The sequence below is a fragment of the Haliaeetus albicilla genome, chromosome 13 (genome assembly GCF_947461875.1).
Source record: "Haliaeetus albicilla chromosome 13, bHalAlb1.1, whole genome shotgun sequence".
NCBI lineage: Eukaryota > Metazoa > Chordata > Aves > Accipitriformes > Accipitridae > Haliaeetus > Haliaeetus albicilla.
The window spans coordinates 6,404,505-6,432,015 of record NC_091495.1 but is presented as its reverse complement, the minus strand read 5'-3'; the positions used below and the strand labels follow the sequence as shown (position 1 = coordinate 6,432,015).

The 27,511-nt window shown below is 36.6% G+C and overlaps 1 protein-coding gene across 13 annotated transcripts in view; it reads right to left on the bottom strand.

The window, feature by feature from the left end:
* CDC42BPA (CDC42 binding protein kinase alpha) overlaps nt 1-27,511 on the bottom strand; it is a 191,035-nt gene that overhangs the window by 126,925 nt on the left and 36,599 nt on the right. For all 13 annotated transcript variants that reach the window (XM_069800012.1, XM_069800005.1, XM_069800007.1 and 10 more), the window contains exon 4: nt 1,382-1,473. In XM_069800012.1, coding sequence (XP_069656113.1) covers nt 1,382-1,473 — 92 coding nt within the window. The remainder of the gene's footprint in view (nt 1-1,381; nt 1,474-27,511) is intronic.

The following is a 27,511-nucleotide window of genomic DNA, read 5'->3' as shown; positions in this document are numbered from 1 at the left end:
TTAAGCAGAAGCGTTTACATCAAAATGGAGAACGCAACATTCTCTTTGCGGCAGAAGTTTAGACTAAAGATAAATTACCCATGAGTAACTTAAGCCTTCAGTCTCCTTTATGAAGAAGCATTACTCCAGAGGGAGCAAAATCAACCAAAAGTGATGAAACAACTAAATAATACTACATTTTTATTGTTATTTTTACAGGTGCCCAATTATGATATTTTCATGTAGGCAGAGTATGTAATGACATACACTACAGTAAAAATTCCTGTTCCTTACATACTACCTATAGAATTCTATTCTTCCATAACCACAGACTAGTAAAGACTAATTTTCACACATGATGTAAACATGTAAGTGAACGTGAAACCAACTCTTCCCTGTCACATGCCATAGAGCCTCTGGAGATGCTCTCATACCAAAGAGAACTGGAAAAAAAACCTCTAGCATTTCCAATTCCAAAAGCAATGAAGACATTGCTCAGAAAATCTTTTTCTTATACTTTGGGTTTCAGTTCACACGTATTTTCAGGCAGTATGGAGTACCTTCTGCAGAAGCTTTACATACTATCCCCATCTGTAGTACATTTGGCTATCAAAAATCCAAGGCACTGTTACACATTAGGTTGCTCTTTCTACATATGTAATTGTCCTGCATGAAGAACAAAGCACACACACCTAATATAATTATGAAGAAGGGGCAGAAAGCTAACGTTTATTTATTCGTTTCCTCGACCTGTATAATCTGACATGCTTAGCGTAAAACCTAGCCATCAACAGCCTTGTCTGATGACTTCAAATAAGAGATGACATAATCAAAAGCAGCAAAAAATTGTATAGTTTGATAGCAGTAGGTGGCAATGAAAAAGAAACTAACATCTACTATACTCTTTAAAAGAAATTCAGGAAAAATATTCAAACATTCATTAAAAATAGGAAATGAAGTGACAGGAATAGAAAGATTTCTGGGTGGTTTTAGAATATCAATATTTGGCTATTTAAGTTGCTGAAAACTACTTTCAGACTATTTAGTTATTAGGATGATTAGAAATGGCTAGATCTTTATACCATCAGTAACTCACTGGCCTCCACCCGCTGACTGAAAAGAATTACAGTCAAGCAAATGATTTATCAGACAGTTGAAACATGGTCTCTTAATCCATGTGAACTTGCCTTCTCTCAAAATCTAAAAGACTTAAGAAGAGCTGTCAAAGAATGTATAAATCAAAATGTATTTGAATCAAACATTAGGCAGGCCTACAGTATCCATTAAGCCCAAATAATGTAAAAACCCGTACATCAATATATTGCTATTACCTGTCTCTCCTCAGTGCTGCAGCTTTGCAAAAGCATTATTCAAACCCTTCCTTCCACCTTCACATACATACCTCCCCAAAGGCTCCTCGGCCAATCACCTTCAGGATTTCAAAATCTTCTTTATGTAGTCGCATCTGTTTCACTTTAGATGTAAAAGGTTTGGCTGAAACAAAGGAAAATATCAATCATTTAGAAAAACCAACCACACCAAAAACACAAAACCAAACAACAAGGTAACAGTAACATAAAATAGATGTAATCAGAGTCCTGAAAACAGACTGTTTGCTTATAGATCTATATTCCCTAATGTAATATAATGAAGCTTAAACCTAGAAATAATGACCAGTAAGAACTAAGCCAAAACTGCTGTGAGAAAAAGTATACGAAGTAAGCTTGCTTTCGCCTTTTTTTTTTTTTTTTAATTTCAAGGGCAGGGAGTGGGGGGAAGACGAGTCAAGGTGACTGTTTTTCTACAGTCTTTTGAGTTCATAGGCATCCACTGCATCTGTGCTATATGTTGTTAACTCCGGTTGCAAAAGCAAAGTATAATATAATGAGGAGTTCACTTTGGACAACATTACTTTCTCTGCCAAACAGCAAAACAATACTGTATTCAATGAAAAATTAAAATGCTGATGAGTGATTGGCCTAGACAATGTATCATGCAATATTTTTGGAGACCACACCTTCAAGATAAGGATGCTTAATAGTCAATTCTTGGCTTCTGGAAGCATGAACAGTTGTACTCAAGACATTATTAACACATTCAGTGGAAAAAAACCCATGTATATAAAGTTAAGCTTCATTTCCCTCTTCTTTTTCTCCTCTTTTATAGTAGCTTTGAAAGCAGTACGCAAAATAAGGTATTGTATTCCAGCCAGGTAACCCCAGTATTCTTTGCAATGAAACAGTATCAAGAGGACTGTTCCCCTCCTTCAGCCCCACTTAGCACTACAACTAACCAGTCCCAGTTCATTAATACATGCTCTCTGCCTGCATGCAAAACATCCAAGTTCCTGGCAACTCCACCTCAAAAACCACATAACACAACCTTTGGTAAAAAAGAAAAAAAAGAAGAAAAAAAAAAACCCCAAACACAAAAAACAATGCAAAACTTCAAATAATTAAGCAGGAAAAGGAGTTGTTTTAAAAATAATTGTTTTAAAATCACATTTAATACTTTACATAAATGAAATCTATTACTAAAACAGAAGCTCCAGTAAATACAGTTCATAAAAGTTGTCCATCAAAGGAGGTTGTACAACCCAGTGTATGCAGGACTGGAATGGGTCTCAGAAAACTTTAAGTTCAATTTCTGGCTCGAAGGCAGTCTTTCTCAATGATCCTAAACAAGCAACTGCAGATACTTCACCCACAGTTTCACATCTATAAAAGAGGGACAGTATTTTCATAACAGACAAGGCACTGACCACCACATACTTGGATCAAAAAAGAAACAAAAAAGTGCATCATAAGGCAACCATTTTACATGGCCCACAAAAACCTTTTCAGCTTATGCTTTCATGGTAGAGGGACCCATCTATGTCCACTTCTATCTATACAGAGGCTGATGGAATTAGTACAGCTGTATTTGCAGTGAAGAGCTGTAACAGGCATCATATTGCAGAACAATTTGTTCAGAATAACGCTTCTAAACAGAAATGGGAATTGGTTTTCAAAAGCTCCAAAGCAAATGACCCTACATAACCAAATTATATCCAGACACATGTAAGAAACCTGATTTGGGTTCTCCTAGAATTCAGTATTTTGTCTTCTAACATTATGAACTAATCCTGCCAAAAAAAACCCCAAACCCTAATACTGATACAGATAACCCATTATTCAATTTAGAATTTTGATACTAACACACACCCCTTCAAGGCACTACAATATCCTTGTACAAAAACCTACTGCCCACTATTTGGCAAAGCAATTTTATAACCTGAGTCAAGACACAAGCTACCTGTATTTTTAGTACCTAAAAACCCCCAAAAAACTCCTTTACTCTAGTCCTTAAATTAGCATTGTAAATCACATTTGAAAAACAACAACGCAAAAACATGATGTCTTATGCTTTTCCTGTTAAGCAATATAGCGCAACTCCACTAGTGTTAGGGGTAGAATGGATGAAATCCTTTAAAAATCTCAAGATGTTCCAAAGTCTGAACTTAAGTCAATTTTTCTAAAATTCCTCAGATACCAGGAATCAAGTCTACCAGCAGTTACACAGAAACATCACCTTATGATTAAAAAACCTAGGCTTTAGTCCAAATAGTAAACCATACGAGACTGAGACTTTCACTTCAGCAGTATTTTTAGTTTAAATTTATAATAATTTTACTCAAAATATCGAATTATACAATTAAAATACAGGTTTAATATGACATTTACAATACTTTAAAAATTTATTTTAAACAGAAGCATATCACTCAAGTTCACAGAGACTCCCAAACTTTCAATTAATCTTTTATACCTTAAAAGAAAGGTCTTGCAATAGAAAAAATAAGTGACAAAAAAATCTACTGCCTTACTGGGACAGCCTCAGCATACAGCTGTACCAAGTGATTTAGTACAAATATTAATACTACTGACAATACTACTGAACAAATTAAAACAAGCCACTAAAGCCTTTTAACTTGAAAAACAACTGATTGAAAACAAACGTGTAGTTCTCGACTTCAACATTTTTTGACCATTATAGGCCTGGCTAGAGTACAAGGCAAAATATCTTGTTAACAAGCAACAGCATAGCTGTTTAAACCACAAAACTCTTCCTCACTTTATATTGTAAGGAAAGGCCTGTCATTCCTTAATTATTACATTTTAGAATCTTCCAGGGTTCCCATAGGGACACTGGAAAAATAAACATCACTATAACTACTTCAGTAAAATACAGCTGACAAAAATAGGTTTGGATTAGGTTTAATGATTTGTAGTATCAGGGCTAGTGGAAAAGTTTGTAAGCCCTTCTCTTTAATTTTTTTATCACCTCTAACAACAGACATGTCAATGTATAGCCAAGCAGTTTTATAAAGAAAGATACAGTCCAAGAAAAGAAAAAGAGGGAAAAAAAGAAAAAAAAAATTGCCCTAGGAATGTGCTCCAAATAGCTTGTTCCAAAAAAGGTCAATTTGCTTTATCATCAATGTTGTTTGTCTGCTGTGCAAACATCTGCTGTTCTTGTGGCAACAGCAATCTTAAGTACAGAAAACTTGGCCTGGCCAAGGGTCTTGGAAGGCATATCTTCAGACAGCCGTTTCATACATCCAGCTTTCCAGACTCCGAGGTTAACAGGCAGACTTCTTGCAACTAGTTTGGCAATGTCATATGAGCTGTTATAAAGACAGAAAACTGTAAGGTCAGGGAACAGTTTTCAAAATGCAATGTGCTGAAAGGGGTCCCTGCAATGCAGCTCTGTAAAAACATACAGGTACACACTCCTCACCTGTTTAAATCCCCATCCCCCTAAACAGAATCATCATGAAGTTAACAGAAAACACGACCCTCTTTTTCAGAAGGAGCTGCGGTTTCCTTGATCGTTGATACCAGAGTGACACACTGTCTTTGCAGCTTTTCGAGAGCAAAAGGTGGTATGGGCATGTCCTTTGGCGCTTCACTGAACCTACAGAAAATACACAGAGGGACAGCCGATTTTCCCCACACGGACATGCCTTTTCAAGGTTGCTAGCCATTTGTGATACAGATTGGGGACCAGCAGTTTGCTGTGCCAAATCAAATTTTTCCTCCTCCAAACCAGAGGGTAAGTGTGGGCAGTATGTCCCCTGGCTCCTCCTGGATTTTCAACTCAGTAGGAACCAAAGTTCCTTATACGAAACTTTCAAATTTGCCAGCATGTTCTCTACAGCCACAACCTGGTAAGTCATACACAGAGTCTACAGAAGAGGCTACTCTGAAAAATATTCTATGTTGCTATCAATCACTGTGGAAGAGATGGACAGATAAAACTTTACCTATAAAAACTATTCTAGAAAAACTGGCCACCCCATCTGGCCAATAATTCTGATCTCACCCTGCCTGGGAAAACTGCACTACCACCCTCTCAGCAAGATTCCTTCCACTTATTCCATCAATTACACGTGGTAAGAAAAACCAACCTCCCAATTCACCCTCAGGGGTAACCAATGTACTGAAGTAGTAAGCTAAGCTGTTTTTTCAAACAAGGTGAACCTGTCATGACTATTCAAGTTATTTGAGTCTCTATGGGTCTTTCCCACATTTTATGTTCTAGCCATTCATTCCATTTATGCTTATAATGCATTCAAACAGTAAAATTCAGTAAAAAGAGAATTCTACAAGTGTTTGAAATTTAGATTTTTTCCAGTTGAAATTTGACTAGAACTTCACCTGAAGTAACATGTTAAGCACATAGCAAAAACAGTCAGGAGGACTCCAGCTGCCAAGCCAGGCATACCGAGCAGCATACATTCTACCCCTGGCCCTGAAAAGGGAGGATTTTACTACAACAACTGTCCAGCAGAAAAGAGGCAAAACAATGGGTTCTGCAGTAGCGACACCGAGCTTCAACAGTCTGCTTATCATATTGGGGGGTGGAGGGGGCAGGAAGCAGTTACTAGCATTACTTACAGCATGTTTAATACTAATGGGTTTAATTTTTAAACTCTTGGAGATAAAAGTCCATCTCCTGAAGAGCTGACGCAGGAAGGATAGCAACGTGGTTGACAACCCAATACAGTTTAGTACTGTGATTATACATGTGATACCAAACTACATCAAAATAATAAAACAGCAGTATTGGATGCTTTATTTGCAAAGTTAGTCACATGCTCCTGACTTGCTGTCTCTCCCTCTAGCTCCCAGTTTCTGTCTGCAGAGCTTGGGCAGGGCTAGCCCTGAAATTCAGATTTTTCAGAGCTAACCTGCTGGCTGGGGGAAAGGAGCTAGTGGTGAGCTCCCTCCTCCTCCCTCACCTGCTAATGTCCCCTTCCCTGCCCAGCAAAGCACTTCAGTGAACCAGAGCTGCTGTAGGCATGGGTTGAAACTAAACCCAAGTGAGATGAAGATCACTTTGACATTTTAAAGAAAGTGCTGTAGGCATGGAGCAGCAATTGAAAGTGGGTCCCCACAAATTATTTAGATAGGAAACAAAACAGAACAGGACAGCATTTAGGAATTCCTTTTGGTGCCTCACTGATGCCATGGTTGCATTTTAGATAAACAGGCTGGCTCAGATGGAAGACTGTATCCTCGACTGGCAGGTCTCAGTAAGATACCCATGTCTTACTTCCCAAAGGAATTCCAAAACATGCTTCCTTAAGTGATCCAGGTATCACACAGCAAACCCAGCCTTCTGCCTACTCCACTGTTCAATGTAAAATACCATGTCAAGCCAAAGATACAGAAATTAAAAGCTGTATCCACCAGAATTGTCAACAGCAATGATGAAAGTTCATTATGAAGGAAATAGATTGGAAAAGAAAACAGTCACCATGGGAAACTAGCTGCTTTCCATTTCCAGACAAAGCTCCCTTTCCTTCACTAGTTAAAAATAATTATAAAAATACATACAGAGCTTTCCCATGCAGAGGAGAAAAACCACGTAACCTAAGAGACTGTCACTTAACTGAGTAACAGAAAGCTCTCCGACTCTTCCTAATGCTGTCCTTGAAAAAATAAAAAATAATATATAAAAAAGAACAAAGAATAATACATCTATAGCTTTGTTTTAAAAGCATTCTCAAGTTTTGAAATTTCTGCTAAATTCCTGGAAGGAATTTAACAAGTGTTCTTATTTTACAGGCTCAGTCCAAACCCAAAGTATTTATTTTCCACTGGCTTCTATCAGCTGTGATTATGAAATGTGTAAACAGCATTTTTTAGTTGAGACAGACTATAACTGGATGTTTCAAAAAACTCCAGAAAGGAGGTGTGAGAGAACACTCCTCCCAAAATAAACAGTATTTCTCAAAACAAAGGAGAAATAATTGACAATCAGCAAGGCAGAGCTGCTTATAGCCAAATTTAATTGAGAGGAGACGGAAAAGGAATCGCTCCTCTTCACCCACCTAAGACTGGCAAAACAGCACAAGAAAGCTTTGTTGCAGTTTCTGCCAACTCTCTGGAGGAAACCAGAGGCAAAACACTATAGTCAACAGCGATAGGAGCTGAACCACAGAGCATTAGATAAGGCAATGTAAAAAATATGAGCCACAAATACCCTTCTCAGTTTTAACAGTTAAGATTCAGTTTTCACTCCCTCAGAACATTTTTAACATGTTTTTCCTGATGAACAGTTAAGTGCCAACATCTGTAAGTACAAGTTAAGAATGTGGCATTTTCCAAGAATGAGAAGCATGTCCACAAATTCCTGTACTATGATATAGACAGACACAATATTCTGGATCCTATTCATCTTGGGGAAAAAAAGCAGTAATCTGTTCTCATCTAGGTCAAGTGGAGACCATCCAGCCACCTCTGGCTATAGCTACTACAAAAGCTTCTTCAACAGGAACTTTAAAATCGGAGAGAGAAATAAAATATCTTTCCCAAACATACGAAAGTAGTTCTGTTTTTTCCCTCCCCAGACTCAGATGAAAAATAACCCCTGCATTCATGAAACACCCACTGCAGATCTGGGCAACACTTCCATACCACATCAAGATATGGCCATTATTTTTTTATATTACCATTCTTTCGCGTCACAAGAATTTCAGTAAACCACCCTATGTTTAAATATTATTATACTGGCAGCAAAGTGAAATATTGAACTTTAATTCATCCTGCTGTGCACTGGAATTCTGATGCAATTTGTGTAGCACGGTCAGTAAAATCTTTACTAGAGGACTCCTGTTCCACCTAGTAAAGAGGGTGGAAATGTTCTGGAAGCAAATCAAGAACAGACAGAAAAAAAGAGTTTTGTGATACTTAAAAAACCTGAAAGGCTAACAAAGGAGAAGGAGAAAGGGGGTCTTACACTTATAAAGCAGAATGCTGCTTAGACTCCATCCCTCACACTGTCACAGAGCTGGAGACAAGCCAATTAAAAATACACTTCTGACAGTCAAGCTTAAACTTTGCATTCCTCAACATTTGACAGGTAACTCAATATGCTGGTATTTAACTGCCAAAAAATGCTGGACGTTTAAGCTGTAAATAAAATCAGACCTGTGTGTAGAATTACTAAATGTTCTGAAACATCAAAATAAACCAGGCATCAAAAATTGATACTCTAAGTAAAATTTTTAGTCCCTCAATGCATTACTTTTTATTATGTAAAAAATACAGATATCACCATCTAATCTCACTAGGCTCTTGAAAAATACTATCTTACTGTTTGTGAAAGATTACATGTTGATGAATATCTGAGAAAAAAAAAAATCAAATATTATGCAATGAACAAAGAGTGTGCAACCACACAGCAAATTTCAAGGAGAAAACAACAAAAAAAAAAAGGGCGGGGGGGGGGGTGGGGTGGGGAGAGAATGACTACATGTCAAGTAACAGTGCTCCACTCTAAAGAACAGGTATTTTGTCTCCACAACGGAAGCCTGTAATATGTACTCTCTCTAAGTAGTTGTGGAGGCATCATTAATTCTGTCATTTCCCTTGTTCTGCATTTATGGTTTTGCATCCTTAATTAAAGAATTGTTCAATACATATATTATTTATAATTCAAATAATCCTCTCATTTAAAAAAAAAATAATAATCCTCTCTAGAAATTCTGCTGCATACTGTAATAATATGGAAGTGTTTTACCAGAAGAAAGCTAGCAACTTTGGTCCACAGAACACAGGCATCTAGTACACAATGCTCACTGACTAAAGGACCAGTGCTGCACGTTGTTGCTCTCTGCGTGACCAGCACTAATGAAGCCCCCTGCTCAGTTTCCCAGGTATTTCACAGCACTTTAGGAGTCTCCTGTTCCATTTCTGAAGCTAGAGAAAGAAGGATTTTAAGGGATACTCAAACACCCGCGTAATATTGCAGCCTGCCTTACACTCCCTTCTCTTGCCTCTCAAATACATGATCCAGTTTCACTTCTTCCCACTGTGACTCCTCATCCCAATGCTCCCCTTCTCAACTATTCAAGTCCTATCCTCTCCCACAAGACTCGTCACTCCGGTATCACTCTGTCCTGTCCCCACACAGCTTTGCCACCACACCCGATAGTTTCTATCCACAGCCTCCTAAGTTTTCTCCACATCTGCACCTCACCTCCTTCTTGTACCAGTCTGATCAAGCCTCTCTCTCTTTACCTCCAGGCCCCCATCCCATTGCCCTGTTGGTCACAGAAGCCATCACCTGAGCAAAGTTCTGCTAGCTCTCTAATTTCTTACTTTTCCTTTCAAACTCTGGTCTACCCAGCTGAAGTCTCTCTTCCAAAGTCCCAGTTTCAGTGATGATGTCCTGTCATCATCCTTTCTCAAATTCCCTGATGCGTTTCCTTTCTCCTTTTACCACCACCAGTCTTGACTGCCTTTACTTTTCATTAAATTGTCACTGACAAACAAGGAGTTGAGCTACACAACAACAACCTGCCTTCCTCCTACTTTAGGATTTTAATTAAAAGGAAGGACGGGTTTTACAGTCATCTATATAAAGCAAATATACTGATGTCAGACATTCGATTTTTTGCTGATACTGAGAGTTTCATTACCTCTTACATGTGCAACTAACATTGTTCATTTTCGAGAAAAAATAGCTGTAAAAGCTCTGTAAAACTGAAAGCACTTTTAATCTCTTTTAATTAGTTAAAGCATATGCTCTAAACATTGTGAGAAGGGGGGTAAGCAGACTCTCCACAAACTCTCCTCCTCTAAAATGACTCTTCTTTGTGTAGCCATGTATTCTTAGCATATACTTACACTTAGACCTTGTCAAAAGGCACACCTGTCAAGTCTCACGCAGCACATGAATTATTTGAGTCCTGTCTCTCACTCTTCCATCACGATGCTTTTACCCCCAAATTCACTGCACACTACTGCAGACACTTCCCTGCAAGCCACAAGGGCCTCAGCAGAAGGCTAGTAATGCAGCCGAGCTCTAACAGCAGGCAAATTCTTCCTCAGGATGTCACAGGCAACTGACGTATCATGTAACAATATACCTTGTTTCCTCTTTAAAAGCATGGCATAAACCTGCTCACAAGCACTCCATATACAGTGGGTTTCACTGACTCTTGTTTATACTTGCATTGCAGCAGATCGCAAAAGTCCCAGTCAGGACTGAAGAACTCTGGGTAGTCGATGTTGTACAAATGCACACAATTACACTCCTAATTCTGCCTTTATGGACAACATCTGAAACGAAAGATGTTATATGAAGTTCTGCATTCATGATCTATACCTAACATAAAATTGAAGTTCAAACATTAAAATAAACTTCAATACTCATAAAAGCAAGAATTACTTTAACTATGTCAAATGGAAATATTAAAAACTACAGTGAGTAAGAACTTAATATTGTCAGAAGGAATTCTGCCTAGGTTAAAATAATACACATTTTCAAGTCATATTTTTAATTTTCTTTAGAAGTAATCACTCATTCTCATTAGATGTATTTTTAAAATAGCATTTGTGATCCAAATAAATAAAAACTGACTTTTGAACACTGCCTGCACTAGTTTTACGCTGCTGATACATCCTACAGGTTACTCTGAAATGAGTAAAAATAAGAAAATAGATCCTGTTGCACTTCATTAATCTATCACAGTAAAATGCTGCTTCTAAGTGTTAAGCCACTATAAGTACAATGAAAAACAAAGATACACTATTGCAGTCTCTACGGCTGCTTTTTACTCAAATTTCAAGTTCCCGGTCACACAAAAGAAGAAACCAAAACACCCTTCCTATGTCCACAGAAATTTTTCCACCTCTACAGCTTAAGCTTCCACTCCACACATACCTCACACCATTTTAATGCCATCACCCTATATTATTTCTGCTGTAAGAACTGCAAACTACTCATTTGCTTGTTCCGTGTATTCAAGCTGGGTAACGCAATTGAACGTGTTCATTATTGTCCAGGTTTTTTGCATTGACACAATGATAAAAAGACAGTAATTCTAAAAAATGTGACATTAAGTCATGTTTCAAGAACTCTTCTTAGTTTCACTGTATTTTAGGGAATTATGGCTTTAAAAGTAGTCATTTATTAAACTACCAGCACTCCTTAAAGTCTTAAAGGTCTTCAAATATCCTAGAACATCAGCACTCTTTCAGAGTTACCTTAAAACTAATGCAATTAAAATTAAAAAATAACTAATCATTTGAAGGTTCAGTGCCATTAGAATGTAAATTGCCTAAAACAAACTTGATTTGGCCCACCTGAGAATAAAGAACATATCATAATGCTCAAGTACCTAACTGTGCACCAGATCCGGCACTCTATTTCTCAACTACAATCATCTTTGCTTTTTTCCTGATGAAGTGATCACTGTAAAATAATGCTGATTAAGATATTTTTATTTTGACCTCATTTCACCTCATGGCAATTTTAATCATTCAATCTTCAGTGCAGCTGAATGACTAAAATCTATTACTATTTCAAAAAAGATCAACGATGCCCATTAATATAAATCAAACTTTCAATAGAATCTTGATTTTGAAGGTGATAAATGTATTTCCCAACACCTGTAACTACCCTATAGCATACACTTTCTGTAAGTAGTAAGTTCCTACATAAACCACGTATGTCCGTGTGTGCACGTGCTCATGTGTAAGAGATTCATCACAGCCCTTTTTGCTTTGATCCACACCTCCTTTGTATCACCAAGGATGCAGTAAAGAATAATTCTGGAACCCAGATCAGTGATGGACCAAATTCTTTACGAAACCAAAGAGAAACTTTTTATTCAGTTTCTTCGTTCAGTTTTTAGGCCACCGTATGCTTATATTACCTAAAAATAAAAAGGTTTTCAAACCACCCGTTATTGGCATATTGTTTCCAATTAAACCTACAGAGTTCCTAATGAATCAAGTGAAGGGATTCGCTAAGCGGTACGTCTGAATTGACTTTTGTGCTATGGAGCACATAATTTATTTCACTATCCCTGTCAATGCCAAGTCAGAAATAAGAAAGACCTCAAAACCATGAACTCTACTATGCCTGTATTTGCAGGGCTGAGCCTAAATTAACCGTCTTTTTTGAATCTTAGTCCCTAAAGTATCACAGAGTTGTATTGCTGTATGCCTGTTATGATAGGCTACATAGATTAAAGCATTTGCTTATTGCTACACTGATAAAAGGCAATTTTTCTATGACAATACAACAATTTTATAACAAGATATGATTATTTGGTTTTATTTATCAGCTTAAGATAAAAAGAGGAGGTAGCAAATTAAATTAACATTCTTCCTGTAAAGGAAGGATTAAGTGTTTCAGTATCAAACTATTAACTAATCAAAGAGAAGAATTAGTATCAATACAGACTGTTCTTCATCTTCAAATTCTAGACATTTTTTCAAAATTTTGTATGCTTTTTTTTCCCCAAATGTGGACAGGAGAGGTGGTCTTGTATGAATCCAATGCACTGGGGAAGAAATATTTTAGAAGTTGCTAAACCAAATGCATAAAATATTTACTGAGTTCTGAAAATTCTTTGAATGCTTTTACCCAAGTTTTATCTCAAAAGTTTTGTTTACTAAAAACTTGAAAGGAAAAGCCATGGCAAGACACAGCACACATAAACAAGTTTGAGATAAGTAATGGGATAATGAGGAAGTTGGACACTTTTTCAGAAGAGCACAGAACACATTCATTAATTTATACACAAACACAGCAGTTCTCAGGAAAGTACTCAGTTACCTCAATAAAGTAACCACACTTCAGAAGTAGGTAACATACATTGGAATTTTAGTTAGTGCTTATAATTTTAAAATAATATCAATCTAGATAGTTCATACAAATATTTAAATGGAAACTGCACTCTGATAAAAATGGATTCCAGTTGTAGGTAATAAAACATTTTGAAAATGTAAGTCATAATTAAGTCATAAACAAAATGAATGCTAGGAATTCATTACTTTTCACTCTGGAATTGGTTTATAGAAGGTTTGTTCTATGAAAAAAGTACTTGTAGGGAGGTGAATTCATACCTCATTTTTCTGAATGTCACCTTGTTCCACAGAGCACAAAAGAGCAAGTTAAGTAGTTCACAGTAAAATGCAAGCAAACATAAACATTTCTTTTTAGTATGTTCCACATTATATGACTAAACCCATTTTCCTAATTATTTCATCATCTTTCCCTGTTCAGGAAGAGTCCCCAGTTCAAACACCTAGTCATAACACCTCTTCTTCCTACAGACTTTAGTCCATGTTCTTGAGCAACATATTAAATTAGTGCAAGCTTAACAACAATCCGAGATGGTCAAAGCTTTATGAAATCCAAATCCTACAAGTTCTTAACACTTATCTATATGAAAACAGTATCAAAATGCTATTACTAAAACTGAAGATTAGTCATAACGAAGCATCAGATGTGTATTTTGAATCAGTTATATTTGAAGGTATGGGTCATGAGTGTACCCATCCATATAATAGCCAAACAGAGCTTATTACGTTTAAACCATTCTTGACAAATGGGTCAAGTCCTAGGCCAAACCTAGATTACTTCCATAACATACTGCACTTCCTAACTATTATGAAAAACATGAGAACTGTAATATTTCCCCTCCCACACTCTGAACATTGTTTTTTTCTGACCTCAAATTCTTAGGAAAGTGTGGCAATTCCTGCCCTTATTAACATCTATTTTCAGACTGTTATTCTGTATTTACTCAGAATTTACGAAAAAACATTCCTATTAGTTTTAGCTTGGCTTCACATCATTGCTCATCAAAAAAACCCCTTAATTTGTTGCTCTTTTTGAAATTCTCTAGTTATAGTTTAGCAAATAAAACTGATTACTGAAACTAAATGTAATATTCTTAGGCCTATATTGTGTCAAACATAAGGGAAAATTTAGCAACATATGCAAGATATCAAAATGCATTTCCCCCCACCAGCTCAGATTCAACTCATCCACTATTCATACCTATATATACCTTGCCAACTTCCTACTCTATATTAACACTTCTTTCCATCCACATCTTTCTCTATTTATCATAAAAATACATTATTCAACTGACTGTTTAAATATTCTCAGTTTATCTCGAAGTGCATTCAAAAAACATCCATACAGTAAGAAACACACACCTGGAAAACCTGCATTCAGTCCAGATAGTGACTGCTGTAAGCAACTTTAGCAACATTCATTCAGAGGAAATGAGCTGCTTATCTAACTGCCTAAATGGAAAGGACTCTTTCATACAATAAGGTATTTTGGGATTACTTACTTGTTATTTTTTTCAAATAATGATGGCACATAAATTAAAAATTTTACATACAGCAGCAAACGGAAGGCGGGTATTTACAATAGCCATTGTGTACATTTTTTACAGCTAATCCATAAAAAGCTTACAAACCAGAAGGGCAGAATACAGTCCGTATAAAGACTTGTAACAGAGGTGGTGTTCAGAAACATTTGGTTCTCATCCTTCAGATTTACAATTGCTCTCAGGCAGACCTGGATTTATTTTCAAATTAATCATTTTGACTAAGCATCATCACCACCAACAAAACCCTTCACGCATAAATATACTTGAATTACTGTCAGGAGAGTGACACAGAGATGAAAGAAGCAACATTCCCGCAGTCACAGCGCCTGTCTGCATCCAGGTCTCCTTGTAACTTCTACCCACCACCTGACTTGAACCAGCTACGACTAAGCAGAAGGTGTTACAAAGACAATTCACTTCTTGCATGCTCTGCATAAGTAGGTGGGTGGCAGGAGAGACTCCTAAACCCATGCAGCCTACAACAGCATCCCCTTGCTTCTCAATCCCAGGGCAACACCCTGGCAACCAGCTGGAGGGTCGGGAGCAGACATCTTCCCATACACGTGCTGTTAATTGCGACAAAACCTTTAACGCAGCGACTCCAATCAACCACAAGGCACAATTAACAGGAAACCAAGCTTTATTAGTCACTTCTGCTCATGAAATTACTTCAGGGGGGTTGTTCTTTTTCTGTTTTCTATTGCTTTATTTTGTTTGGGGTTTTGGGGGTTTTTTAATCAAGAGTCTGTATCCAGACTCCTAGCATGACCAGCAGATACAACTGCTTGAGAACTTATTACTCCCTCCAGCTCTTTTAACAAACATACATTTAAAAAAAAAAAAAAAAAAGGGAAAAAAAAAAAGAATTGACAAATATTTTGCATAAAGTTTGGCCAACTCCAAGGGTAACAACAACTCTGCTTTACTACTTCTTTTGACACACAAATATGGAAAAGATGATTAAAAGGAAAGTGAGATCTCACTTTATGAAGCTGAGAAACCTTTCCCTAGAAGCCTGACATCCACAGAATATTTCTCCTAGGAAAATAATTTAATACACATTAATTTGTGAAATGACTGCAATGGGTTTTCAAGATGTCTTGGTCCCAAATCCTCAGAAGAATGCAAACATTTAACTTCTACTGAAATCAACAGGCCACCTGTGACTACGTAACTCAGTCAACCCTGATGCAAAGTGCCAACTTCAGACAAGACAGAATTACAGCATTGTGAAATGTATTTGCGTACACAGGCATTCATTACAAAAGAAAGGACGCTTCAGAGAATGAGAATTAAGTATTCATTCATGTACTAGAAAAATGTCCAAGTCCATAAAAAGGGAGTAATGAATATACACAACACCCTCAACTTCCTCAACCCTCATTTTGTTTGCATTTCATTGCAATTTTTACTTACTTACACAGAGGGGTAAACAAAACTTTAAGGACAGGGAGCACCTTGATAAGATGTACCATCAGAAACGTTCAAAACATTTATTTTCTTGCTTTTAATTGTGATCGTTTACTGATTTAATAAAACAGGTATTTATATACATTTAACTACAAAGGTCTCACCTTCCAATGATAATGCAATTTTAACTTTATAAATAAAATAGATCATGCATTTGAGAGAGTGAGTGAGTTTAGTGGTGTGAGTTAAAGATTATTACTTCTTTATATCTTGCTTCTATAAAGTTAGTCTGAGGGAAGTTTAAAATCAGATTACTTTCCTATAGTTTCTTCTGAGTATTTCCAAGTAAATCTCTCTCAATCTTTTCATCAAACATCAACTTACCCACCTAACTTACAATGAAGTTGTTGGGATCTTGAATATCAAAATTCATCCAACATCAAACTTTCTCAGATGACTTAGGCAACCCTTGCAAAAGGTTCTTTCTATTGGAGTCAGTTACTGTATATTCTAGTCATTATGAGTTTTCCCTAGTTGGGATTTGTTTTCCCTCCTGTGTTTTCTGCACAGTGCAGTGCCTCCCCTCTATGTACCAACCTACAAAGGACCAATATCCACCGCAGAGATAAATCTTACTGCTTGCTCCTTTATAAATTTCAAATAATGAACCACTCAGTACTATACAACACAGTGTCAACAGAATCTTTAACTCAACACAACTGTTCATTTAGATCAACTACTACTGTGTGTCAGAAAAAAAATGGAAAGTGCATTTGTTTTAACCCAGCATTAGTACTTGATTTAATTCATGCTCAAAGGTGGTAGCACCAATATTAATCACAGTAAAGTATACAAGCTGCACAAACATTTCACCCATATTGTGTTAAAGTACTTCTTTTACAAACCTCAAGATAAATGGATGCCTTCATCTTAAAATCCTTCTGAATCTCAAGAAGAATTCAACTTGAACTCAAGAAACAGTGACTGTCAGTAACCTGGGTTGCTAATCATCAAAATAGACAACAATCACTTTAGCTTTTCCTCACTCTTATCAGTTGGCAATACAGCTTGCTTAGGTTCCATCTGTTAAGCTAAGAACCACTCATGCTGTAGTATTTTCCCCGTTTACACTTACTTTAGAACTTTTTAAAACGAATGTGAATTTAGTATTTGTGAAAGTTACTGGACTGACGAGTACTAGCTGTCTGAAATAAGGGCAGGGCAGGTTTCCCTACAATGTACTGACCAACGTGCCTTATTTGAGCAACATTTCCACAGACAAAGGCGTTTCAACTTTTTTTGCTGAATCAAATCACAAGTATCTATGTTGATACTAATACAAAGACTAAACAAACAAGAAAATGCATTAGATACACTTGAATCAGCAAGGCCTAATGAAATTTATTCCCAAGGGCTTGAGGAAGCAGGCAAAGTAATTTCTCACTCATTAGAGATTCTATTCGAGAACATACAAAGAATGAACACTGCTCCAGAAGATCCAAGATGGGGAAAAAAAAAAAAGGAATTTTCCTTTTTGTAAAAATCTAAATTCCACATCTACCTCACAAAAAAAAAATCTGTTCTACAGCCTAAAAGCACAATGGCAGAATTCAAGCTTGACATGTGCATGCCACCACAGGAGAGCAACAAGTTACTGAAATTAGCAGTCTGAATCACTAGAGAACTAAAAAATACACACTCTCCAGCTGTAAGTCAATCTATTAATTTCCAATCATGTACTGTGAGGAACAGTGGGTGGGCTGAAATTTGCTTATAGTTAGCTGAATCCCAATATGCAAACAGGCTGCTGCACTCAAAAGGAAGTAACAGTGGTAATGAAATTATGATGCAGATCAGTGAAAGAGTTACAACAACCAAGCCTACTCCTCATCTATCATTTTTCCATGACTGTCAAGAGATAATAGGGAATAGTCTGTGTTAACTGAGCTATCAAAAATTTTTATTTATATATATATACACACACACACGTGTATGTACCCAGATGTACACGTATATTTGCATACATGTATTCCACACAAATACGTATATTGCACTAAACGGAAATTTCCATGGGAAGGGCATGCCTGTAGGTAACGCCAAGTTTCTAGGACCAGCTTATTACCTCCAAACAAATCTCAAAAGGACCAAAAAGGGAGAAAAAAATCTTCTCAAATTTAGGCTCCTTTTTGAGCAGCACCATCTGTTTTTTATGGGAGAAAGAAAGAATAGCTTGAAAATAATGCATAGAAGCATCATTTAAACACTCCTCCAGAAGAGAGGCTGAATTTGCAAAATTCAGGGGCCAAGTGACATACATTCCTGAAAAAGAGCTTAAATCCTCCAACGATGACACAACTTCTGCGGCAACCTGAGAGGTAGATTCTCTAGGGTGTAAGTGGAATTCACTACACCAAGCCTGTGCAGGTAACAAAGCAAGCCACATCAAACCAGCACCACACTTAACAAAAGCAAATTGTAAGTATTAGTAATTAGCCTTGCTATTTACATTTGGTGGCCAAATATCCCCTTTAAACAGTGCATTGATTTTTTTTTTTTAATAAGAAAAAAACCAAAACCTTCTAAAAGGCTTCTTCCTTTCATAGAAGCACCTAAATTCCTATGAATCTTAATACAATTACACAGCCAGATGAAGATATTTATACATAAGTTACAGAATCCTCTGAGAGAAAAGTAAATAATAAAGAAAACACAACAAAACAACAGATGTCTGAGCAGACCTAAGGATGAGGGCAGCATTCAAGGAGGTGCTCTGCTTTTTAAGGCCCCAGTTGTTTTTTGAACCCAAGCACAGTGGAGGCAATTTTGAAGCACTCTTAAAAGCCGTCTTCCCCTCAGCCTGGACCATGGTTTTGGGAGTGAGGGAAGTATAAAGCTTACCCCAGACACATCAAAACTCTTGTGGCCCAGGCCCTGTGCAGATATGAGACAGCACCATCAGAAGAAATCAACTGAAACCGACACCAAACAAACATATTTTCAACACCATCTGGCCCCAAACTCAGACAACAGCAGCCCTGACATACTGGTAAAAAAAAGCAAAAATATCCTTTTGTGCACAGTGTTACAACTGCTTGTTCTCTTCAGCAGATGACATCACTGGGTTTCCACACAAGATGAGAAGTATGCCTCACCTGCTGCAGAGCTGCAGGGGAGATGAACTGAAATTAAAATCTCAGATCTTACGGTTTGGGGGGTTTTTTTTGTTGTTGGTTTGTTGTTTTTTTTTTTAAACACAGGTTTAAAGTGTAAGTTTGAAATAGCAAGCAAAAGGAAACAAAGTTAACAAACAGGATGCTTAAACAGGATCACAAGCTTACAAGTGAGCTTCCAAGTTGTCAATTTAATTCTGAAGGAAGCAGCAAATGGAAGTTCAACAAACCATCTTTTCTTGTAATGAAATATGCTGCAGTTTTTCAGGACACCGCAAGTACATTTCAGTGTCAACACTAGTGACTTGTATCTGTTATTGGAGGACCTTGTACACCTGAAATACTGTATTTCCTGACCACTACATGCCCTTGCAGCATCAGTGGAGAACCTTAGAAGACTTGATGAAAGTGGACACAAACGAGTACTATAATGCCATTATGCTTAAGAGAGTTGAACAAAACTCTGCAATATATTAGAAGTGTAACAATGTTCACAGGGCAGGAGGTGTCAAAAGAACAGCTGGGGCCCTTGTACTACATCCAACTTTTAGAAGAAAATACACAAATAACTTTTGGTTGTGAAAGAACAATGGACATTCCCAAGTTTGAATGGCTGTACAACTGCAAACAATCTTACTGTATCTGAAAGAAATAATTGTACTATCTACTCTTATTATCACCTTTTCTAGATTTAAAATGAGTCTGTCAGCTGTTTTCTTGAAAGATTCTGTACTATTTTTGAAAATATGACCAATTTAAATACCAAAGATTGCATAGGTTTTAAAAAAATGTAAATATAATTGCCCAGACATCATATACAATGATTTTTCTAATTACTAACAGTAAGTTTTACTTCATTGCAAAGACTGACCAGTACATTGGAGAATCCTAACTAGTAAATTAACATAAAACAACTCACTGTACAAACAGAAAATCATATTCCCCTATGTGATGGCTAGAATCTAAGAAACTGCATACATAGAGCCATGAAAGGAACAAGGACCACCTTCTTCATGTATGAAGTCTTATATGCTCTACTCACTATCTGAACTCAAAGAAGTACGCCATGGAAGGAACACTGTGAAAATAACCTTAGGAACAATTTCTTCTCAGAGACCATAAAAGGTTTGTTTTGTTTTTAAAGAACTAAACTCTATCTTCCATATTTGAAATGCTATGGTGGTTTGGAGCTTTAATAAAGCGTGAAAGAGATTTAAGGAAGCATTCATGATGATTGTCACCAGGATGCATCTGAGAGCATTACAGCATATAATCTGCATGACCTGTTGTTTCTTCCACTACCTAAAGTCAGGTAGAGAGGAGGAAAAATTACCATGACTTACTGGGGTTACATAGGTTTATAGGGTGATTTGTTTAGCTCTTTCCCCAATTCTTTCCTTATCAAATGTAGGTAGCAGATAAAAGTCTACTCTGAATCCTGCTTCTGTGCCTCCAGGAAAAGGAAATCTTGCTTTGTCCCCCATCCCATAAACCCTGAAGTACACGTGACTGAGTAAACAAATTTTTGCCCCATAAGTAGTAATTTCTCTCACTGATCATCTAAACCCCAAACATTTTGTACTTATTCAAAACAGCAAAGAACCCCTTATTATTTTGCACATGGGGAAAATAATTATTTCCTGACCAGTTTTATTTGGGAAATACTTCAAATGCCATATATATGTGTGTACATGCACACAAATTTGTTGTCAAGATGACAGGCCTGAATTTTACAAAAGCGGAGAGCAAGGTGGCAGCCAACATTCAGTTCCCACCCTGACATTCTCAACAAAACCCCATGCATGTAGTTAAGCACAGCCTGTACACAAATTTTAAACTGTCATCTTGAGATCACATCTTGACTTATTAAAATAAGATACTAGAATACATAAATGGATGAAAACATTTAAACAAATAGGTAACTGAGCAATTTGAATAGAAAAATCTGGATGGTTTGCATTTTAAAAAGACCTTACCACACTAAACAGCAAACCTATGTTACAAGAGAAATCTTACCTATTTCTATCTTGTTTGAGAAAGATTTTAAAATATACATATACTGTTGAGTAACAACATAAAGTGATATTATTTTCCTGAAATAAAAAGTATATTCACCCAACTGAATTGTTCCTTGGAACAAAATCACAAGATAAAAGACAAAGATACAACAAATGGGAAGAAAAAAACCCTTTTTCCTATTGCAAAAAATGAGCTATCTCCAACAAGAAGTTGAGGTCTTGTTGAGCAGATCATGTAAAAAACAGGATTTCTTCTTGAAAACTTCTGATATAATACATACACCAGTATAACCATTTCCTTTCTTTGACAAGACAAGAACATTTCTCTCTATTTTTGAAAACTAAATAGTTGAAGATGCCATAGATACAAGACAGCTGGTATTTAATCAATAATATTAGGGGACTGTTATTGATATGATTGGCCTTATTTCCTCCCAGAGGAAATAAGAAAACCAAGTAAAAGAAGATTCGATTTCTTCATTCCTTTTCTTTCTTCTTTCTTTCTAGTCAGTGGCTTCTGCTACTCTCTCCTATTCAAAGTCACTTTTTTTCCCCATTTAAAAGTGAAAAAGTACCTGACAGGCAACATAACTAGGCTAGATAGCAAGCAAGGTGGCAAAATCTGTGACCACTCTATTTTCCTGCCCTCCAGTCCTGCACAGGACTGCTGTTGCTATTTATATGATTGTGTAGACACACTGAGAGTAAACACAGCTTTCACATTTTGCTATGTAAAAGGTGATAGCCTCTTTCCTTGCTTCTAGCTCAACTTCTTAAATAGCAGTATCTTCTTCTTAATACAAATACTAATTAAACAAAAGCAACTGCTACTTGTCACATCAACATTTGTTCTAATGATATGCATTTAAAAAAACACTAGTCTAAAATCAGTCTCAAATGAAACACATACTAATGATTTCTAGTGGTTCTTTAAGCATATTGCCAAACATACAGGATTGACAATCCAATTAAGATTTTATTTAAATGTTGATTCTTTTTTTTTGTATGATGTTTTAATCTATAACTCATTGCAGGTATCACACAAGACAGACTTCAGAGAATCAATCAAGTATCAATTTAACCTTTAAAGCTATAAAAGAGAATTAGATATCCATTTATTTTTATTACAGGTTGTCACTCTAAGAGATATAATATGCAAAGTTACGTACAAATATAAATAAAGTGCTAGCAGTCCTGTTAGTACACTAGAGAAACATATAAATGCTTTTAGTATTGGCTGCAAACAAAAGCTACAAAAAGGTGAAGATGAAATACTGTATTTTCAATTACCTTTTTTTTAAATTGGTTCATCTCTTCTAATCTCAAAGAAAATTATTCCTAAAATACCCAAAATCATATGGTATAGATCTTTTACCTCAGAAAAAAAATTCCCCCAGAGTCCTCTCACTGGCTGCAACCTTGACACTAAGACGACCCTCTGCTACACAGCTGAAATAAGGCAAGTGTCACCTCCAATGTAAAATATTTTGCAAAAAATAGCCTTCACAGCACTACCTCTATGAACACTTTTCTCCCCTTTCTCTCTCAAATTTTCAAACCAACCTTGACAGCAGACATTGCCCCTGAAAAAACACTTAGACATAATGTAAACCAGCTTTTCCCAGTACTGCTTGTAAGCAACACTGTGGAGTACCTTGAGACCAGAAAAAAAGAAAGAAAAAGCCTCCACTAAGGAGTTAAATATTCTTCTATGAGAACGTGAAAAACTGTGGAAAATGGCTGTGTCTGGTCTATTTAAATTCTGCTATTCTCTCCTAGGGAAAAATTTAAATATAATACAAATAAAACATTTTCCTTGATCTAGCAGCAGCAAAAAGACCATAGGATTTTCTGCCCAGTGTCACTCTTAACTAAAGATGGCAGAACTTCCATACAGCTTCAGAATAAGCTCATGCTGCATCTTTTTTTCTACTTCCTTTTATAAAATTAGTTATCATCAAGTGAAATTTTATTTTGAAGAAGCGTTGCATACTGTACAGTTCTCTAGAATAACCTTTTTTGCCCCAACAGAAGTTGATGACAATGCTTCATAACATTTGCAATACTCATGCAAAATAATCACTTGTGAACACATGAAATATTACACGAGACAAAAATTTTAAAAAACACTCTTTAGCCATGAAGTTCTTGTCAGTCTAAGCTACCTTACAACTCACACCTGCAAGAACATAACTACTTATGGGAATGTTTTTCAGAACTCTACACATCCAACTAACCCAAATCACTGATACACATGGAAACACCATTAGGCTTGGTAAATTAAAAAAAATTACTATTTAATAAAATGCATCAAGATCAGCTGGCTAGTAGGCTGTGTTATACTGATGAATCAGAACAAATACATATACATACTTCTGCCCCATGTAAAGTTACAGGATACATGCCACAAAATCACTATAGCAGTGTACACACTAGAGCCCTCTATATTTGGATTTCCCACCACTGCACTACAGTATCAGACAAACCCTAGCTATGGAGGTACGCTATCATGCAACAAAAGCCAGCAGCTGCTAGAAATTCAACTTGATGCTCTACATTCAGCTGTCCGTATACACCAGGTATTCAAAAGTCAGCATACACATAATAGAGAATTTAGCTTTCTGTGCCTATGTGTCTAAACTAAAAGTCTGTCTACACCGCAGGCAATGATGTAGTAATACCTAAGGAAAACAGAGTACTAGAAGTGATCTAGCCACTACAGCACAGAGCTGTTTCCCCTCTAACATTAGTAAGGATGTACTGCTAGGATGCATCTGGTAGCACAGGATCCTCTGTTTTATACTGTAGCATGGATACGCTACTTTCTTCTGACACAATCTCTTCTGTCTTTGTAGCTTTTTTTCCCTGATATTTAAAAATAGGCAGTTCCTCCACAAATCTCTGCATACTTCTCACTCTTACTTAATATGAGCAATTGATGACTGTGCAAACATAGCTGCATTTTGCCCCATTTCTACCCTCAGCTTATTTTCATTTGGCAATCATATTAGCTAGATTTAGACAAGAGAATTTAAACATCCATTTGTTAAAACAGCCTGATTCAGTTAGGAGAAATAGCCATTTACTATTGTCAACAACAAGTCAGCCTGAGACAAATAGAAAGTTTAACCAAACAGTTAATACTTGCAATGTAACCTGCAAAAATTCAATTTAGGGTTCCCTCTGAAAGCAGCAATTTGACCTTCCTACAGTGATCTGAAGTATATGGTCAGAACTGAGCAACATTTAAAAGGACTGGAGAAAAGCTCCTGTTTTATCTCAAGACCACAGAAAACTCATTTTAAATACAGATACATCAAGGACTTAAACTACTCAAGAAGTTGCTCAAGATTGGACTCCAAATGCTTAAACTACTTGTTTCTTGGGGTTTCTTAATTATAATGTGAATGACCCCATGAAAGAACACTTCCAATAGGATGTTATTCCTTGGTTATTGTGAGGACTTCTCAGCTTCCTTCCTGCACTCTACAAGATCTCATGATAAAAGTTGGGTGGTTGACCTGGAAAATTCTGCCTCATGTGATAAGACATTAAATTTCAAAAAAGACACAATAGCTAAGCACACAAGCCTTCTTTCAAAAAACACAAAGAACACAGAACTCTTTGAATAGGCTTTATTGCTGTATTAATAGTTGAAATGCAGAGCAGCCGAGGGAGCAAAGCTCTTTTTTCCTCATTTGAACTCAGTCAACTGGCACAGGATCCCTTTCCCACTCTCCCAATCCCTTGGGTCCCTGCAAATCAAGACCAAAACAGGACCCAGCTGTCTCAGCTTGTTGTTCAAGCCCATTCAATTACAGCTGCAAGGCGGAATATTTCCTGGCAAAACTTTCCTCTGGGATACTTACTCCTGTGAACAAAACATACAGACTGATCAGGTACATTCAGCCACCACAGAGTATTAGGCTTATTAAATACACTTCCTACACTCTGAAGGAAGTGCTTAAGTAGTCACAGCTTTAATTAAGCACTAGCAAATGAATTAACATAAAAAACATTAACAGCAAAGAAATCAAAGATCTATTTGTCCTGAACACCAATGAGGATGAGAGGATCTTTCCGCCACTCAAAGGCTTGCAAGTCAGATTCTATAATCAGGATATCGATTACAGGTATTCCACTTGACTATGCTATGCTTGTGATTACATGCACAAGACGAGCAGCTATTAGAGAACATATACACACAAAGCAGTTGTGCTAAATTTGGGGATTTCAGTGGGTAATATTTCTTTGAACTTCAAAAATGCTGTCACTTTTATGTTTGCTAGCCTTTTGTCACAGAATTTAAAAGTATCTACAATGGTCCAAGAGCCACACATGCTCCAGAGTAAAGTCATCAGAATGTCATCTCTGTCTGTCTGTGAACATACAAGAGAATACTATCCAAAACCACAAGCTAAGCAATAGCAATATTTGAAAAAAATACGTCCAACTACAGAATAACTCCAGTTATTTGAGTCAAAATTAAGGGGGAAAATTCAGTCCTTACCACTTTACTCCTATCTACAGACTGCTCTGAGTACTCACAGTGAGTTGGAGATTGCTCTTACAAACATTCTTCACTTTAGTTTTATTTTAGTCATGAACAAAAATTCCTGAGGGAGAGAACAGACAGATACTCAATTTCTCTTCCCTCTCTTCCTTCCATCAGCAGGTCAGATAAGTCTTCTAACTCACTAGTCTTTGACCTCTGGAGTGTGAGCACTTTAGGGCCTGCAAAAGTTCATGAGTAACTGAAAGAAACACACGAATATCACAAACTTAAATGTTCTGTACAGAAGTCCACATTTCCAGTAGAAATTCTTTTAAGTCAAAAAGGTAGAAAGCTACTGTGTTAAGGGATTCCAAACACTGTTTATATTACCTCTATAACTGAACCTTTTTCAAAAACTCTAATCACGACATTCAATTTACTGCCATTACTTTAATATTTATTAAATATAAAGCCCCTGACAAAAGACATGGCTTTGCAAAACACTACAGCTTTCCCCCACTCTCCTTCAATATTTTAACCTCACAATGCTTCGTTAATGGATATTGATAACAACTGTAGCATAGCAGAAAAGCAATACTACTTCTGAGAACAGCATAGTAAATACTTAGCACAAAGTCTTCAGGGGTCAGAACTGATTCTCCTATGAAAGTTGGTAACAGACATTCACCAACTATCTTTCTGAAGTGCTCAGAATCGTAACAAAAGAATCAAAAACAAAACAGGTCAGGAAATCCAAATAATGATAGCAGTAAAAAGATTCCAGCCACAATTTTGTTTAAACTGTCTACAGCCTATTCATAACACTTGATACCAGACAAATCCTATAATTATGGTGTAATACAGTACTACATACAACATTTTGTCCTAAAAATTAAAACAAACCAAGAACATTTGAAATAAGTACATTCAGAAATATGTCCCTTCCAGATGCGCACTGACATTAACAGTCAATTACAGTTTAAACACCATCTGTATTAACCAAAATGTCCCAAGCTTTCTTTGAGTGTAGTATCCATTTTCCTTTATAATATCCTTTTTGAATACTGATTAGCTTTGTTAGCTTTTATGCTAATGAAGATATGTGAACAAATAAAAGCTGCACACCACAGGGAATCAAGCTCAGAAGATTCAGCTTTGCATTGATCTGCCAGTACTACTTTACCAGTTCTGGCAAAGAGCAGTTACCTCTGCTAAGGAGTTGTTCCATGCTTCCTCAGAAGATCACCAATACGGAATCCTGTAACTCACAATTTGCGCTGATTCCCATGCTGAAACCTCTCCCATTGCAACCTGCTCTGTAATACAACCCTCCACTGTTCCTGTTATGATGCCTAAATGACCTTCAAGGGATACGAGTTGTGCACAGTTGCCATATTATTTGCTTGCTTCACAAATACAATTTTTAATAAACTGAGAAAAATATTATTATTAATAAAAGGCAAAGAAATCAGAAATAAGCACGTTACATTTGGTACCTCATTTATATTACGCTTAGTATCTCAATAACATATCCCTTTAAAAGGCCTCAGAATAATGTAACATTTGAAATAATAATTTATGTATGTGTAGCACCCAGTAATGATTCATTAGCTCTGCAGCAGACAAAAAAAATCAAATTAGTTACACTGCTCTGAGTAAATAGCAGCTGCAGTCTTTTAAGAAACGGTCAGCTGGTGTTAAAATCAGAGACGAATGCTGCTCCTGCAGACCATAATGGGCATTACTCTTC